This window comes from Lampetra fluviatilis, chromosome 41, assembly GCF_964198595.1.
Source record: "Lampetra fluviatilis chromosome 41, kcLamFluv1.1, whole genome shotgun sequence".
NCBI lineage: Eukaryota > Metazoa > Chordata > Hyperoartia > Petromyzontiformes > Petromyzontidae > Lampetra > Lampetra fluviatilis.
Window position 1 is genome coordinate 2,332,122 of NC_136315.1, and position 16,691 is coordinate 2,348,812.

Genomic DNA, 16,691 nt, shown 5'->3' on the forward strand with positions numbered 1-16,691 from the left:
GGGTGGCCAGCACCACGCCCGACCGCCTTTGTCTCCTCAGTGGCGATGTTCACACACCGCACCAGGTACTCATTTGAGGCTGAGTCGACCTAGGGGAGACCCAGGGCCGGTTCAGATAATCGTCACTGGTGTTGGCCGTGAGCGGGAATCGAACCCGGGTGGCCGGGTTCATAGTGCAGCGCGCCAACTGCTACACTATCGCTCCCCACCACACCACACACATGCACAGACGTTTGACTTGTTGATGAATTCTATTAACGAGTTATTGGCTGTGATTATTTAGTATTACTATTATTACGCTCGGAAAGCTTCATTAAAGACGAAAGATTACTTATCAGGAGGGCCTTTCTGAGCTATCACAGTGAGGGGGCTTATGATTTATCTGTGCGTTTCCCAATCAAGTAAGGTTTTCAAATTTGGCAAATTTCAACCTTGGTGTCGGCGCACAATGTCCAAACTATGCTTCGAGAGACGTCCGGGCACCATCATCGTCCACTTCAAAGCAGAAAGTGCAAATGTTACGGTTAATAACACCCCAAGCAGTATTCACCGGGGGGGGGCCTGCAGGGTTCGAACCGCGATCCTCTGTAACAAGCATCGATTAGCACTACAGCTGGGCCATGGCATCGCGTATTCTATTTGTGCTGATAATGCACAAAATATGAATTTGTAACCAATTTTCATTTAACCATGCAAGGCTCTTTGTGAGAAGTGGCCAAATGCACGTCTCAAAATATGGAGGGAAAAATAGGAGGACCTGGAGAAAAATCCACACGGCCACGGGGGAGAACATGCAAACTCCAAATGTACAGGCGTCAATGTTTGGGATCGCACCCACGTCCTCCTGTATACCAGGCGAGGCAGTTAACATCTCGCCACCGAACCGTGCCAACCAAACGATGCCACGCGCTCTCTCCGCATTTCTCCGCAGCGATGGAATCTGTTGGTGCGCAGCGGCCAGACTTCGGCGTCGCAAGGTCGTGGCAGATGGCGACGGCGTAGGGAGGCCTCTAGCCACATCTTGACCGGTGACAACTCGCGGAAAAAAACCGTGACACCGCAGCTAGACAAGATTCAGCCCCTTGTCGCTGGAAGCCCCGCTAAGCGGCAATCCACGGGGTTGCGACTATGCTTCAAGAGCCGAATGGCTCACAGGGCTATACCTAATAAATGAACTTGAAATGAACTTGAACTTCAGCACGCTTGTCTGCGAGAGCGCCAAAGGCAGGAGAGGGCGTGTAATATAACACAAACAATTACATTTACGGAATCGCCTCGGCAGTGGTGCACATGCAGAATCAAACGCTAAGTTGATCGCAAACATTGCCCGACCAAAAATAAAACATCATAAGACTCGCGTTTTGGGCAGGAAAGCACTATTACAGGTTTGAATTACTTTTTCAACAACTTGTGCCATGGAATGAAAGTACCAATGAGCGTTGTTTCCGTCAATGTTTTTGGAGATTTATTCAGCTGTCTGGAAACCACTTTGCTCTGGCACAGAACAAATATTTGTCTTGTTTTATTAAATTTATCCTGTGCTTAAGGACTCCGTGAGCTCTCTACGTCATGTTGTGATTGTGTTTGCGCAGTTGCAGCAAGTACACACACACGACATTCACAACTTGCGATTGTGTAATCCACACACCACGACGGTTATGCAACCAAAAAAGGTTCCCGCGATATTGAAAGGATGAGCAGGAACAAAGAATATTATCGCAAATCCACCGCAAATAACAGGTCTCGTAACAGGCCAACGGAAGCCTGCCATTTTCACGTCAAATAGCAGCGAATCGCGAAGAGGCGAGTCAAACTTTTACCTACGGCAAATACAGGCTCCACCGAGCTTCGCATTATATCACCGTACCGAGTACGGGCAAAAGGTTCAGCAACACTTTGTAAGATTACTTTGACTTCACCGTAATGAGTTTTAGATTACCCTAAAGTAGACTGTTTCCAGACAGGGTTGATATTGGACGGTAAATACACCGTCCCGTGTGGCGGTTAATTTATCATTCTTAATTAGGAGCGCTGAAAGCCAACCACAGTGTATAAAGCAAGGTTCTCTCTCTCCGTCTGACCGCACAAGAGCAAGAAATAATAAGTTGGGAATTAAATACGGCTATTTGCTTGTTAATTTATTTTCAGCTACAATATGCAACTGCTGGGGAGAACTGTGGTGCAGCGGTTAACAGACTACGTTATGAACTCGGCCCCGCAATTCACTGACTCAAACAACGGACCCGCGGCCTCCGATCAGCACGGTTGGCTACATACGGTGCGAAAGAAATTCAACGTACATATGTAGATATACGTCAAACGACCAGGAGTGGATTGACAAAGGACTGTGAAGAGATAAAGGCGTCACCATTAACCTGGGAGGAGATTGTTGGCTGGAGCGAGAGACCGGGAGTAATAACTTCTCCGCCGGTGCTATGGGTGCCAGTGATCCACTCAAGATGCATCTGCCTTGAATAATAAACAAATTAACCAGGCTCGCCTGCCGTGGGCGGGAATGTCAAAAGTGCTGTGAATTATCATTATTATTTCCAGCAGCAGCTGCTGTCGTCAGGTCTTGGCTCACGGCTTGAGCGAGACTGTGACCGAGGAATAGTCATTGTAACTTACAATGAAGCAACGGGCGTAGATCCTGCCAAGCGAAGCAGCGCCACTATTAAGGAACGCTCACAACTTCAATCATGCCATCTGTGTCACGTCGCAAGAAAGACGGCTCCATTCGCAACTCTCGCAGCAGGCAGTACAATACCCACAATAATAGCCATCTTCATTCACGGGAGGGGCATATCCCTCCGCAAGACATGCAAAGCATATTCACATCACACCAAAACAAAAAGCTCCATTGTCAGAGCAGGAATAAAGCCAAATTTAAGTAAAAAACTGTAACTTATAGATGTTAATTTTTATCTTGTGCAGTCACTCCTGACCAGGCTGAGGCCATCAACCCATCACGGGTGGCTGAACCCAGATTCAGACCCAGGATCTCAGCGGTGCCAGGCTCAATTTGCCAATCCGGCAGCAGCCTCCGTTCAGTCACCCGGCCACCTCCAGCATCACTCCTAACGGCACCTCAGGCTTGACCAGAGCGCGCGGGCCCAGAGAGGAGTGCCCGTGCCATCACGCTCACGGCAAACGTGATCGGGTGACGACACGGATCAGTGGCACGGCAGAAAATGCGCGCAAGCAAATCTCGCTCTATCGTGGGGCATCTGGAGCGCAACCGACACGACGCGACGACTGCGTGGCGCCGAGTTGGGCAATGCCACCCAATGCCACCAGTGATTTGCCACCAAAGGTGCCATCGGGTGTTGCTTAGATGCGTCGTGCCCACGCCCCCTGTGTAAGCGTAGCATCATGGGCAGTGGTCGGTCATGTCTTGAGCGAATCGCACTTCACCACAATCGCCCTTTCATTTGCGAGCAGTAAAACGTGCACACTTTTGCCAGTGACTTTGCCAGCGTTCTTAAGATGGCTCGAGCCAGATCCCAGACACCCGTGAGCTACACGGTTTTTGAGCCACAGGCCCAAAGCACAAATAAGCGAGCAACAAACAGTGCTTTTGAAGGTACAAGAGATAAGAGTTCATTAATTTCTTAAATTAAGAAACGTTATGAGAAAATGGGAAGAGAGAAAATAGGAAAAAAATGATAGGAGGGAATTCCCATGTGGAGCAGTGTGAGGGAAGAAGCAGAAAGAAAAGTGGTGACCTTATGCCGGTATTTAAATCTATACATGGCTTTGCCCCACCTTGCCTCGCTTCCCTCGTCTCGTTTCATGTCTCCTCCCGCCCTCTCCCCTCTCAATCCCTCCTACTCCTCACCGTTCCCCCACTCTCCTTGCGCACAATCACCGTTTCCGCTCCGTTCCCCTACTTGCCCCCTTACACTGGAACAAACTTCCCCGCCGCATGAAGCAACGAGCACCCTCCCTGTCGAGTCTCCGCTCCTGCCTCAAGACCCACACCGCTACTCCCTGGCCTATCCTTCCCTCCATCCCTAGGTACCCACCAACTGCCCTCCCTATACCCCATCCCTATTCACCGCATCACTACCCTAATTGTACCACTCATAACCCTTGTCAAGCGCCTTGGATCAAAGTGCTATATAAATATAAGATAAGACCTGCAGTGTGGTAACTCGGTGAGTGTGTGAGAGAGTGGGTGAGTCAGCTGTTTGTTGTGACCTGCAGTGTCGTGAGTAAACACAGCCTGGTAGAAGACTGAGTTCTCAGTATGGGAAGCGGAATGAAGCAGTAAAGTTGAAACGAACAGTAACTATGGTAGTCACAATATAAGTGTGATAGGGATGCGGTGAGCGAGTGAATCAGGAAGCGCTGGATCGATAATCAATCCGACTGCTTCACTTGGAATTATATCCAGTGCAGTAATGTAGCAACTGGATGCTCCATCGCAGATATGAAAACATTCCAACTAACAGGCCAGGTACATCAACTGTGAGGGAGTGGTCCGCTATCGGAAGGCTGCGAGTTCAAATCCTGGTTGGGAGTCGACTCGGACCATCATTCCTTCCAGGGTCGATAAAATCATTACCACTTTGCAGGCAAGTCAACAGTGGTTATCCTGTGGATGAACTCGCCTCCATCACAGCAGTGTGGAATTTCCACCACAAGCTCAGGCTTGCACACAAGAGATAATGCCCCTTTAAATCAAAGTGAAATCACTTTGACTTTTATTCCACCTTTGGCCGAGTTCGTGCTTTGTCTAGGGGAAATGATCGTTCGGAATTAAACAAGGCTCTGGCATGGAAAGGAAAACCGATTCATCTCCATCGCTACGGCGGCTGGCAGCAGCTCATCCTCGCTGCTGGGAGCCACCGTCACCAAACTAATTTTCGCACACACACATACGCGCACCTTGCAGGGACACAAACCCCGCCCCCCCCCCCCCCCCCGTGTTGCCGCAGCAAACGTTGATGCAAGTCGCCGCGCGGCGATCGAGCTGCCTTGTCCAGTGGGTTTATATAATAAGGACGCCGGTGAGCCCTGCGTGGAGAGCCACCGAGTCTCCATCGCGCCGACCGTTGGAGCGGCTTGAAATGTGCGCGACGCACACGGCCAGCTAATGGGCTGGCAAGAGACTTGGACTGAGCGGAGGAGGCCGCTTAATAAAACATGCCGCTTTGAACGGCTTCTGCACGCTCATCTCATCCATGAGTAATGCTCGCTGGCACTGCGCTGTGTGCGTGCGTCGATAATGAATGTAACGCCAACTCGCCGCAATATCTGAACCCGCCATCCAATGTAACATATCGGAACACTAATTGTTTTGTAATTCTTCCCAATGAGACTATTAAGCGCATATCAAAGAGTCTGCTCGATAGAACAAATTGTCCGTGCGCACAGCAGACAAAAACTATTCTGAAGATAAATGACATTCATCTCGCATTCACTTCAAGGCAAGTGCAGAATGATGAAAAACATTCTTTAGATTATTTTTGATTTACATCTGCTTTAAATTTTCATTGATTTTGGGGTAGTGAGAAACAATATTAGACAGGTTAATGAAACATTTAAATGGCACTCAAAGCACAGCAATGAGCTACCACAGCGGTGTAAAGGTGAGCACGCCAAATTTGGTCCTGCATGGCAGTTTAAACAATGCGGCAAGTTTCTTAAACCTCCCTGCTTCTGTCCACAAAGCAGCACATTATTGACCCACCAAAATTAGCCAATCGGCAGGTACGTGGAAGAGTAGGCGATTGCCCTCCAGAGTTTATTCAGGTGAAAGCCCATTAGCCAGCAGTTGCATGGGCAAGCAATTGCAGGACTGCATCTCTACCTTTTGACTGCAAAGCGAGAGCAAAGGCTGTTTGTGCGTTTGCTCCAGCCATTAAGTGCATTCGTTACCTACGTTCAACTGGAAGTGGTTACCAGTTCCTGACTTTCAGAACTGGTAACCAATTCTAAAATCGGTAACCGGATGTTGTTCAACAACCATACCTCTTACCAAGTGTGGAATTGGATAGATGATTTCTGCAGTCAGCTTCAACATCCAGCCTGCTGCAGACTCGCGCACGCTGCGCTGAGCACCAGGGGATCCTGGGTATAATTCAGCCATGACCATGGGGGGGGGGGGTGGGTCTCTACAAACCAGCGATCACCTCTGGCCCTTAAATCCCCAGTAGATGTGGGCAGGCGTGTGGGTAGGAGTGTTGGAAGAAGAAAAGTAAAGGGTATGTTGGCAATTTAGGTCAATTACTAAAAAAAATTTTCCCGTTGAAATAAGTTTCCCTCTAAAACTATTTTCAACAAAGTGAAAATGGGGCGCCGCTGTAGCGAGATGTTAACTCCCTCACCCGGTACTCAGGAGGTCATGGGTTCAACCCCCACCTTGATGCCTGTATATTTGGAGTTTGCACGTCTCTCTCCCCGTGGTTTTCCCTCCATATTTAGAATCACATGCGTTTAAAGTATGTGGCTGCTATAAATGCCCACGTGAGAAGCCACTTCTTTGAGATATCCTTTATGGCCAGGTGGCTTCTGAGAAAAAGCTCTATAGCTCAGTGGGCCTTAGCGAGTAAAATAAACATAGTTTCATGGAATAGGCCGTTTCAAAACATTGGCAGTGGGAACCGTGTGAATAAATGCGATAATGAACGGTCGGGAACGCCTTCATGAATATATTTATTCTTAATAATTACACTTGTTTACCAGGAAAGCCTCGCTGAGGGGGGTGATGTTGCTACGTGTAATCCCAACTGAGTAGTTGGCAGGTAACTTTTGAGCATTGGGATGTTTGGCCAATTCCAATTATATTAAATTTTGGGTTTTTTTAAATATATTGAAAAAAATAACTGGAGAACCTTGGGGAAACCCACGAAGAACAGGAGGAGAATGAATAACTACATGCAGAGAGATGTCTGGGTCGAGAATTAAGTCCAGGAACTTCATGCTATGAGGCACAAGTGTGACCACTGTGCCGCCCTGCCACCATAAATAAAAAATGGATCACAGTAATCATGCCCTATAAAATGCCCTGTAAAAATGAAGCATATGCCCTATAAAAAAAAAAGTATTTTACTGGGAACCAGAGATTGACAAAGGAGTTGACAGTTTCATAGGGCTGAACGATTGCAACATCAAGAATTAACGTGTTCGTCGCATTCCGTTTTTCAAAATTTACTTGGAATGGTATTTCCCAAATAATTACGTGATGTAAATTTCCCAATTTGCTTGACATTAAATCTTTGGATCAAAGAGTGACCTTTTCGCAGTGGGATTAACAGCAGATTCCCATCGACCCTGCTCTTTCTGACGATTCACTCGGCACGCATCCCGAGGCCCGGCATTCTGGAAGACCAACGTTCACGATGCAATGAGCACGGAGTACTGCCACCGTGCCACGGCGATGAAATAATCATGGCCCCATGCGATAGTCGCGAATCTATTTGAAAAAAACCAAACCGACCGCAGTCATGAGTCAAAAAGTTGGACTCTTGGATGCGATGCACGAGGAAGGTCCGTCAAGGTCCAGAAATCCATAGACCTCACTACAAACATAAACCTACAGTTGATCATCGATTATCCAGCATGCAATTATCCGGCTTTCAACATTATCCGGCGGTCCCGGGGCGATCCAGTGAAAACCGGCAAAAACGCTCCAAAAGCTGTACCAGTCCGGCGATCGGCACCATGTGCGTGACAAAAAAAGTAGGTATACTTGATTTTAGTGTAAAATATTATACACAAGACATTACAAACCACTTCAACAATGCAAATACTGCACGTATATACATTTTTCGTGAATGATAACTACAGCAATAAAAAAAAAACTCTTATAATGCCATCTGGCGAAAAGTGCGTGTAATTCGGCATTCACCGAAGCACAGGTTTAAAGGCTGCATCAGTCTGGAGATTGTCAAACACATGTTGTTAAAACAAGAACTAGTGCTTATCATTACCCCATGCAGAGTCTTCGAGATTGGAGTGTTAAATACTGTACGGTAAATACAGTAACTTTTTTACAGAAACCTTTTCACTTTTGTCTATTTGTATGTTTATTTATCCCATTTTCATACAGTCAACAAATTAAAAACACAAAAATGCCTATACAAAAATAAGCGATTTTTTTTGCATGTGATTATCTGTCGTTTTTGAAAATCCAGCACCCCCTTTCCCCCGTGCCCCGAAGCTGCCGAATAATCGATGTTCTACCTTTCTTCTGTCATTCGGTCGTGTAAAAAACTCTGGAAGCAATCACGCAAAGGTTCACTCGCAAAGGTCACAATGTTGCACGTGTGCTTCAAAGGGAATCCACATGCATTGAACTTCAGAGAAGCTCTCTGCTTGCCCGGGGGGGGGGGGGTGACGGGAGTCTTCGTCTTTTAAGAACAATACAATCCCTTCTCGGAGGATAATTCGGGCATAGCTCATCCAATAAAAACATAACCTTTGGAAAGTCTCTCGAGCCCAAAGGAGTAGAAGTGGTAACGGCAAGGCATGCAGTGCCACCTGCTGGCGTTTAACTGGAAATGCTGCACACACGTTTCGGTACCGCGAGGCGAAAGAAAGATTACACGGCAGGCTAAATATGAATGGCCTTCAAACAACGCAAAAAATCTATGCAATTGTTCCGCTTAAGGATTAAGCGTCCGATATCGTCAGATCTCGGAAGCAAAGCCAGTTTGTGCCTCGACAGCGATTGGGACGGGTAATTAACGTGCACGCCAGGCTATCGCTGCGAGCCGTGGATTCGTGCCACCTAACTTGGTGGCAATAGCAATAACACATCACACGACGTGACCTTAACACGACCTCCTGCAAGCTGTCAATAAAGCCAAGTGCAATCTATTTCAGAGGAACACAATCAAATGGCAATTAAACTTCCAGGCGTGTTGGCACACGCTTGTAGCCCTGCGTTCGGGAGACTTGTCAAACTCAGCTGGCATCAATGTGGCCTCGATGTGGCAGTACAGCAAGTGGACATATTTTTCATATTTGCCATAGTCACTGAGTGCCGGCTCGAAGGCCCAAACTGTTGAACGGCCAGCAAAAAGTAATAAATCATAATTAAATAAATTGATGGAACACGATAAAAAATATTGACTAAATTGAGACTTTGCTGTTTAGAAGCACCACGTCACAATTCACAATTGCACGGCGATCGCCCAGCAGGGAACGCACACCACTGCCCCGGCACGCACGCACGCACCCACACACATAAACGCACCTGAGGGATTCGGAGAGCGGTGTGAGCGTGCCGTCGCCGCGCTCCAGCACGCGGAAGAAGTTCAGCTGGTCTCCCTCCCGGAACACGAGCAGCGTCACCTGCTTGTTCGCCGGCAACTTGTCCAGGATCTCCTCGCGGTTCTCCTCCATGTAGTCAGCCATCTCGCGCACCGCTGGGTCCTCCACCGCCACTGCGCCATACACGCGGCCGTCATTATCACTGAAGGTGTGCCGAGACTCGCACCCCCCCCCCCAGTGGCCGTCCACCATAGGCACCGACGATCCAGGCGCCCAGTGAGCGATTTACGTGTTGTGAAGAATGGCCGGTGACTGAAACGTCGCCTATTATAGATTTTTTTTTTTTGCTACTGTGCGACAGCTGCGATATATGGAAGAGGTTGGAAAGCGTTGGTGAAGGGTGTGGGTGGTGGCATAAATGGCTTAGGCCATGATGACATCTTGAATCCACCACGGATGCAATTGTGGCACCGAGGATGGCCTGCTCTAATTGTAATTCCCAAGAGTAGTGTGAAAACAAAAAACGATTGGACTAAATCATCCATGAGCCCAAATAAAAATGAAAAAAAACCCATAAAACTCACCACCTCTATCACTAGCAAATGTGTAAGAGAGCTCTCCAAGTGACATCTTGGACTCATTTACAGCAGTAGAGCTTGTTTAACATCCAGTCATGGTTAAACTAACACCGCCTCATTGTTAGGCAATGTATTATTGGTGATACCATCGCTGTGTAAAGACAGTGACCAATTACAAAAAAAAATAGACTGTTGGCAATGTTGAACAAGTACAAACAAGGCCCTCCTAGCTTTGTCATTAACACCACCATATACTACGTGACCAAGTCAGCCAGGATCTGCCTGATCTCATGATGGTTGAAACCTGGAGAGTGCTTGTACAATGAATCTTAAAATTGGCTGCAAAAACTTACGTGTTAAGCAACATTAACGGCTACAGTGTGTTTTATTTAGCAACTCAGCACATTCCAACATAAAAAAATAAAAATCAGTTCCTACTGGCCACATTTATTTAACCCCGATAATGTGGGTGCCTCCGCACGTATATTACGCTGCAGGCGCCACCCACTAGCCCCGCCTCGCAGAGCGAGCGCCGAATTAGCGGCGAGCGCCACCCCCCGCCCCCCCCCCGGCTTGGCACGGCAACAAGCGACAAGGTCTGCTGCCCTCGGCTCGGCATTTCTGTGCTCACTGACCTTTGCGCGTGTTGATAGGTCCTCCCCTCATGGCTAGTACCAGCTTGATGGTGCAGCCATGCGTAATGCTAGGAACACACGGAGGAAAAGCGCGAAGTCATTTTACCAACACATCAGACCAAATCCCGGCACCCCCTCCCTCGCCCCCTGAGCCACTGAGCAGCAGGAGGGCGGCCAGCACTGTCAACAGATTTACTGCTCGCGTTTGTAAACAAGGTCCCCAAGCAAGGTTAGAGAGGCAGGGAGCCATAATCCACAGCATAGCCACGGGGATTTACACTTTAGCCTCGGAGTGTCAGAGTTAACACGTCATCAGTTTACACGAGGAATTTAAAAATATATGCGATGCATTATGTATGGTCAAACAAACAACTGTGGTGAAGTATGCTTAAACAAACATCCATGACCGGTACGGCATTGGGATTTCTTTGATCGCCAAAGCGTTGAAAAATATTGTTATGATTAATCATATCAGGCAACAAGCCCCTGTACGCCCGATGACAACTTGTTTGTGTACAAGGTGGACACAACCCAAAGCACCTGACACAATTCCTTATTTTGCTGGACATCTGTGAATAAGAGCTTCATAACTCATCGGATTCCTCCAGTATAAATTAAAATTCTGATTCAGATTGAGATGTGACACCTGCTTTTCAAAATGTACAGTGCACAACTAAAAAATCTTAGAAGGTTTGTTGTCAATCCACTGCTGGATAAGAACATCCCTATGCCTGCGTACTGCCCTCTACTGTTCACGAATATTACACGGTAATACATATTTATTCAGTAATAACACTGTAACAATTTTATTTTGCTCCTGGGTAGTAAGTGTTGTTTCCTAACTAATTATGCCTCAAAAGTACAGAAAATGGCTATTAATCCCAACAAACTTTGCTTTTGTGACCAGGACAGTGATATTTTGAATTGTACTTATTTTCAATGAGAACACGGGTGAATATGTCTTTTCGTTCACATAAAGTCAGAAAACAACATATTTATAAAAATGTACATGTATTTATACTAAGGTAATACAAAAATTACTACAAAAGATTTAGACACCAAGGCGCACGACCACAGGCGGGACTGGCCACAGCGGACTGAGTTCTCAGTGGGGAGGAACAACGTCAAGTGGGAGCCACAGGTGGACCCCCGGAAGGTGCTGATGCCACCACTGCACATCAAATTGGGCCTTATGAAACAATTTGTCAGAGCTGTAGATAAGGAGTCGGCAGCCTTCAAGTACCTTCAAGATTTCTTCCCTAAGCTGTCTGAGGAAAAGGTCAAAGCCGGTGTCTTCGTCAGACCACAGATAAAGAAGATCGTGGAGTGGAATGAATTCCCCAAGAAGCTCACTTGTAAGAAGAAAGCGGCTTGGAACAGCTTTGTCGAAGTGGTTCGTGGCTTCCTCGGCAATCACAAGGCCGAAAACTACGTGGAGCTGGTTGAGACTCTGGTGAAGAACTACGGCACAATGGGCTACAGGATGTCCCTCAAAGTCCATATCCTTGATGCTCATCTTGATAAATTCAAGAACATGGGAGCGTACTCGAAGGAGCAAGGCGAGCGCTTCTACCAGGATAGACTGGACTTTGAACGCCGCTACCAAGAACAGCATAACGAGAACATGATGGGAGACGACATTTGGGGGCTGATTCGTGAAGGTGATTTACAGTATAATCGTAAATCTCGAAAAACTACTCACTTCTAAATCTTTTGTAGGAATTTTTTTATTACTTTAGCATAAATACATGTAATTTTTTTTATACATGTTGGTTTTTTCTGACTTGAATGAAAAGACACAAATTCGCCGGTTTTCTCATTGAAAATAGGTAAATTTCAAAATATCACTATCCTGGTCACAAAAGCAAAGTTTGTGGGAAATAATAGCCATTTTCTGTACTTTTGAGGCATAAGCAATTAGGAAATAACACTTACTACCCAGGAACAAAACATGTTTTTGTTAGTGTTATTAGATGTGATTGGCAATGGCACTCCATGTAAACAATGGGACCAATTTTTATTTAACTTAAAAAGCCGAATGATAAAAAGCTAATTTGTATAGAACCATTAACACACAGAACTGTATTATATGAATCCTTTGTATACAATTCATAATTATTGGGATTTTTAATAAACATATTGAAAACGAAGTTTATATGAATCTTAATTTGACTATTACAAAATATTTTACGCTGGTTCCATGAAACTTCTTAACATTAAATTGTTTATATTTTAACTCTGCTTCGTGTATTTCATTTATTTTAAGTAGGCTTTAGATTAAAGCCGAGGGGGGTTAGTAACTCAGTCGTTAGCGCACTGAACTATTAATCAGAGTTAAATTCTCAGCCATGGCTAACATCAGAGGCCTTCGCGATCCAACACTAAATCTTGACTTAATGCTTTCGTGACTGCAGGAATTCATATTCTTTAGGTCTTTCGGTAAAGTTACGCAGATAGGTTCAAAGAAAATAACAAAAACTACGACGTTCCGATCGCAACACAAGCGTTCGTCATCAGGAAAAGTCACGGTTAACATTAGAGGCCAACACAAGCGGTCGTCCTGATGACCGATCGAAACGTCATAGTTTTTGTTATTTTCTTTGAACCTATCTACGTAACTTACCGAAAGACCCAAAGAATATGCATCCCACACTAACCAGTTTGATGAAGTGCGATCAACCAAATGTGCACGAGCGCGATGGCATGGGGGAGGCTCGCAACCAACAGTGCATTGATAAAGGCAGTGAAAATTATAATTGGATATCTCGAGCCAGAATTTATTTATATCAAACCAATTACCTCTGCGCCACCCCGTCAACCCAGGGTGAAGCAGTGGTAATACTCGTGGCCTTACAGCAAGGAGTGCCCGGCTCGAATTTCAACTCGCACACCTTTTCTCTGCGGAGGTTGTATGTTTCCCCCCTCTTTCGTATTGGTTTCCTGGATTTCCAGTTTAAAACATCATACAATGTAACTGGTATTGGCCAAAAACATCTCGATGCTGAAAAATAACCTACAAATCACCGAATTGGGATTATATATTGTAACATTGGCCCCTTCCTGTGAAAACTTGGCAGGACCCTCCTTAAAAAGTATTGAGCCTCTGAGGCTTCTCTTGGTCTGCAATTAACCAACAGGTATATAGATGGTGTTAAAAAACTTACTGGTAGTCATGCAAACAGTAGTCATCCTCCAGTTCAATGTTTCTCCAAATCAGATGCTGCTGTGCGATGGGAATGCCTATGACACACACACGTTCACAAAGGTCATTAACATAAGCTACAATAACTATTCCTCCAACACCATCAAAACCACCATCAACAGACAGATATTACTAATGATAATGCCTGGAGATCGACACTTTCATCAATATCACAGACACGGGCACTCTATATGGCTGGCACTGAAGAACATGACGAACCTCAGAAAAGGGGCCCCCCATCTCGACCAGAACCAGAACACAAACTGTTAGCCGTGAAGAGCGGACCGACAAAATGGCCAATTAAAGTATTTTTCCAATTAATAAAACAAGTAAAGGTGTGGCTTTATTATAGGCTGAAAATAAATTAAAACTAAAACATGAGTAAAAAAATCACATGCCACATTCTTTGCAGTCTTACACGATAAATACAATATTAAGTATGCTACTAATGGTTCAATCAATGGCCCTTCTTGACAGCGGAATTATTGGTCGATATCTAACAATGTATATTATAAATACAGGCCTCACTTAACAGTCGATCCTCACTTAACAGTGAAGCCTCACTTGGTCTCAATTTTTTGCTAGGAGGGCTCAGAATTGAGTTTTTTTTAAACAATAGCAATATTCGAGGCCACCGACGAAACCCCACCATCTTGCGGCTCAAGTTTCACAAATGCACGTGAGCCACAAAACCCACGCGTTCCATCACAGGTTGACGCACACACACACACTCATTGTATCCATATTATCAGCATCAACCCATTAAATACAACACATTGAAGCTTCAAACGTTTTAGTGCAAGTCAGTTAGGAAGGTGCCATTTGGAGGCACGGATAAGAGACTTGGAATAATGTCGTCACGAGTCAGAAGTGTATTACTCGAGTAAAGGCAAATTAACTACACAAATCTTGCCTGCAGATAAACATGGCATAATGTGAGAGAGGTTTCAGGAACTGAAGGGGAAAACGAACAGAAGTGATACGACCAAGTGGGGTTACATGGTGTAGATACGTGGTCACGGAGACGGAAGAAAAGGGAGTGCTTTCAATTACCGAGACGAGGCCCTGGTGGTGGTGAGGAATCTGAGGCTTAGTTCGGACTTAGCGGGGATTTCTAATCATGTATGCTCAACAAAGATGGGGCCGTGTACTTCTACGGTGTGGGCATGTGGAAGGGCCACGATTAGAAGAATTATCCAAGGGAGGTGAAATCCTGAGTGAGATGGAAGAATGCGGTGGAATGAAACACGAGGACAGCGTATGCGACTCAATAGGCCGCAAAAAAAGTTCATGCTTAAAGACAATCCTAGCAGCCCATGCGGTAATGGGACTGTTTGGTGTGGAAGCAAGTACCTTCTAGTCGCTGTATCTTGGCCTTGACAGACATGACGCTCTCGAAGGGCGAGACGCGGATTTCGAAAAACGTCCCGGTGAGGGTCTCGATGAGCACCTCCATTGTCTCGTAGAAGGGGAACCTGTAGCTCACGTACGGGCTCTCCTCGCTGTTGTAATAGGGCGGCTCCCGCTTGTCCATGGCGGCAGAAACACGAGGATAAACACAGGCTGCCACTGGGCGGGGAACGAGGGCCTCCCCTGTGCAACCCGCAACACTCCGGGATAAAGAAATGATCGGGGAGGCCGGGCTCTAAAGAACTGTGAGCGTGCCACGGGGAGTCGGACGTCCCAAGAACTGGGGATTAGTTAACGACAAGGGCTCTCTGGAGATTCTGGCGGGGACTTCTTTATACTCCGCTCCACGGGGCCCGGTTCGGGAGGTACCCAGGGTGGAACCCCACTAAGCCACCGCTCAGAGACGCGTGTCGATCGCGGAGAACACGACCCCGGTACTCCAGCTCCGAGCTCCGGGGATACCCCACGCGTCTGGCTCCGAGCCCAAGACACAAGCGGTTGCCGAGGCGAACGAGTGAAGAGACGCGCCTCCCGAAGGAGGCCACCGCATCGAGGCCTGGCGCTGCTGGATGATGCCTCGCCGAGACGCCGCTCGCCTAGATTCGAGGCCGGCAGACGCGTGCCCCGCCCGGCGGAGTTGACCAGGCGATGGCGGGTCTCCTCAAAGTGGACGCGGCCCTTATTTATAAACGACGAGAACGGCGCGCGTGCCGACACGGGCCCCCCGGCGCCCGACTGAGTTTGTCCGCGTGAAGAGCGAAGAGCGGAGAGCGGCTCGCCTCGTTTCGTTGACTGATGGATCGCCGCTCACCGCCGCACTCGGTTGGGCCGCTCTGTACCGCCGTTCGCCTCCATCACGGTGACCCGGATGTTCCCTTCATGGTCATCAGCAGCAGCATCATCACTAACAACAATAGCCACGTGACCACGCCGAGCCTGCACCCCGCGTGCGCTGGCACCAAAATGGGTGGCAAGTTTCATCGCCATACACACAAATGAAAACAACTAAATTAATAAATCACGACGTTTCGGGGGTAACTTACTACAGCGACTTTGGCTGTAACGGTTCCACCTGAAGACGGAAGCTTGTGTTGCCTCCGAAACGTCGTGATTTAATGTAGTTTTCATTTATTTTATTTTATACCTACGTGACTTGACCGAAAAAACCAGAGTATGAATCCTTGCAGTCACGAAAGCTTCAAATCTAGAATTAAGTTTCATCGACATACACACAAATAAATAGCTTTTTTTAATTCTTGCTGTATGTTTCACAACTGATGATTGCTTGTGTTGCAATCGAAACGCTGTGAGAATTTTTTTTGTTATTTCCCTTCTATGTGACTTTACCGAAAGAACCAAGAATATAAATGCATAGCTGTGAACCCATACGGTTTAGCCCCGTATTCTTGTACAGGGAAATTGAGTGTTGAGGTCCATACGGCGTACAGCCGTTTCAATACGGGCAAAAAATGTGTTTGTATCTGTTTGTGTTTTCCCTTGTGATGGGACTTTTGTAGGATGAACGTTGAGATTTATAATGGCACGGGGTGACCAATAAGGTCTGAATTGGTCTGTAATAAGGTAGGCAGTGAGAAGGAGTTAACAGGTATGCAGAGGGCACCTTTTGCACCGACATCGGTAAAC

At 46.7% G+C, this 16,691-nt stretch overlaps 1 protein-coding gene across 2 annotated transcripts in view; it reads right to left on the minus strand.

The window, feature by feature from the left end:
- The window catches only part of LOC144946432 (AN1-type zinc finger protein 4-like), a 33,596-nt gene extending 17,661 nt beyond the window's left edge, over positions 1-15,935 (minus strand). Inside the window, exons 1-4 of one of the 2 annotated variants that reach the window (XM_078875281.1) lie at positions 14,991-15,934; positions 13,600-13,675; positions 10,436-10,503; positions 9,206-9,395 (exon numbers count right to left, since the gene is read on the minus strand). In XM_078875281.1, the coding sequence (XP_078731407.1) occupies positions 9,206-9,395; positions 10,436-10,503; positions 13,600-13,675; positions 14,991-15,171 (515 nt within the window). In that variant the 5' untranslated portion in view covers positions 15,172-15,934. Of the gene's footprint in view, positions 1-9,205; positions 9,396-10,435; positions 10,504-13,599; positions 13,676-14,990 lie in introns of both variants that reach the window. The other variant, XM_078875282.1, reaches the window with a different exon arrangement.
- Between the last annotated feature and the right edge of the window lie 756 nt (positions 15,936-16,691).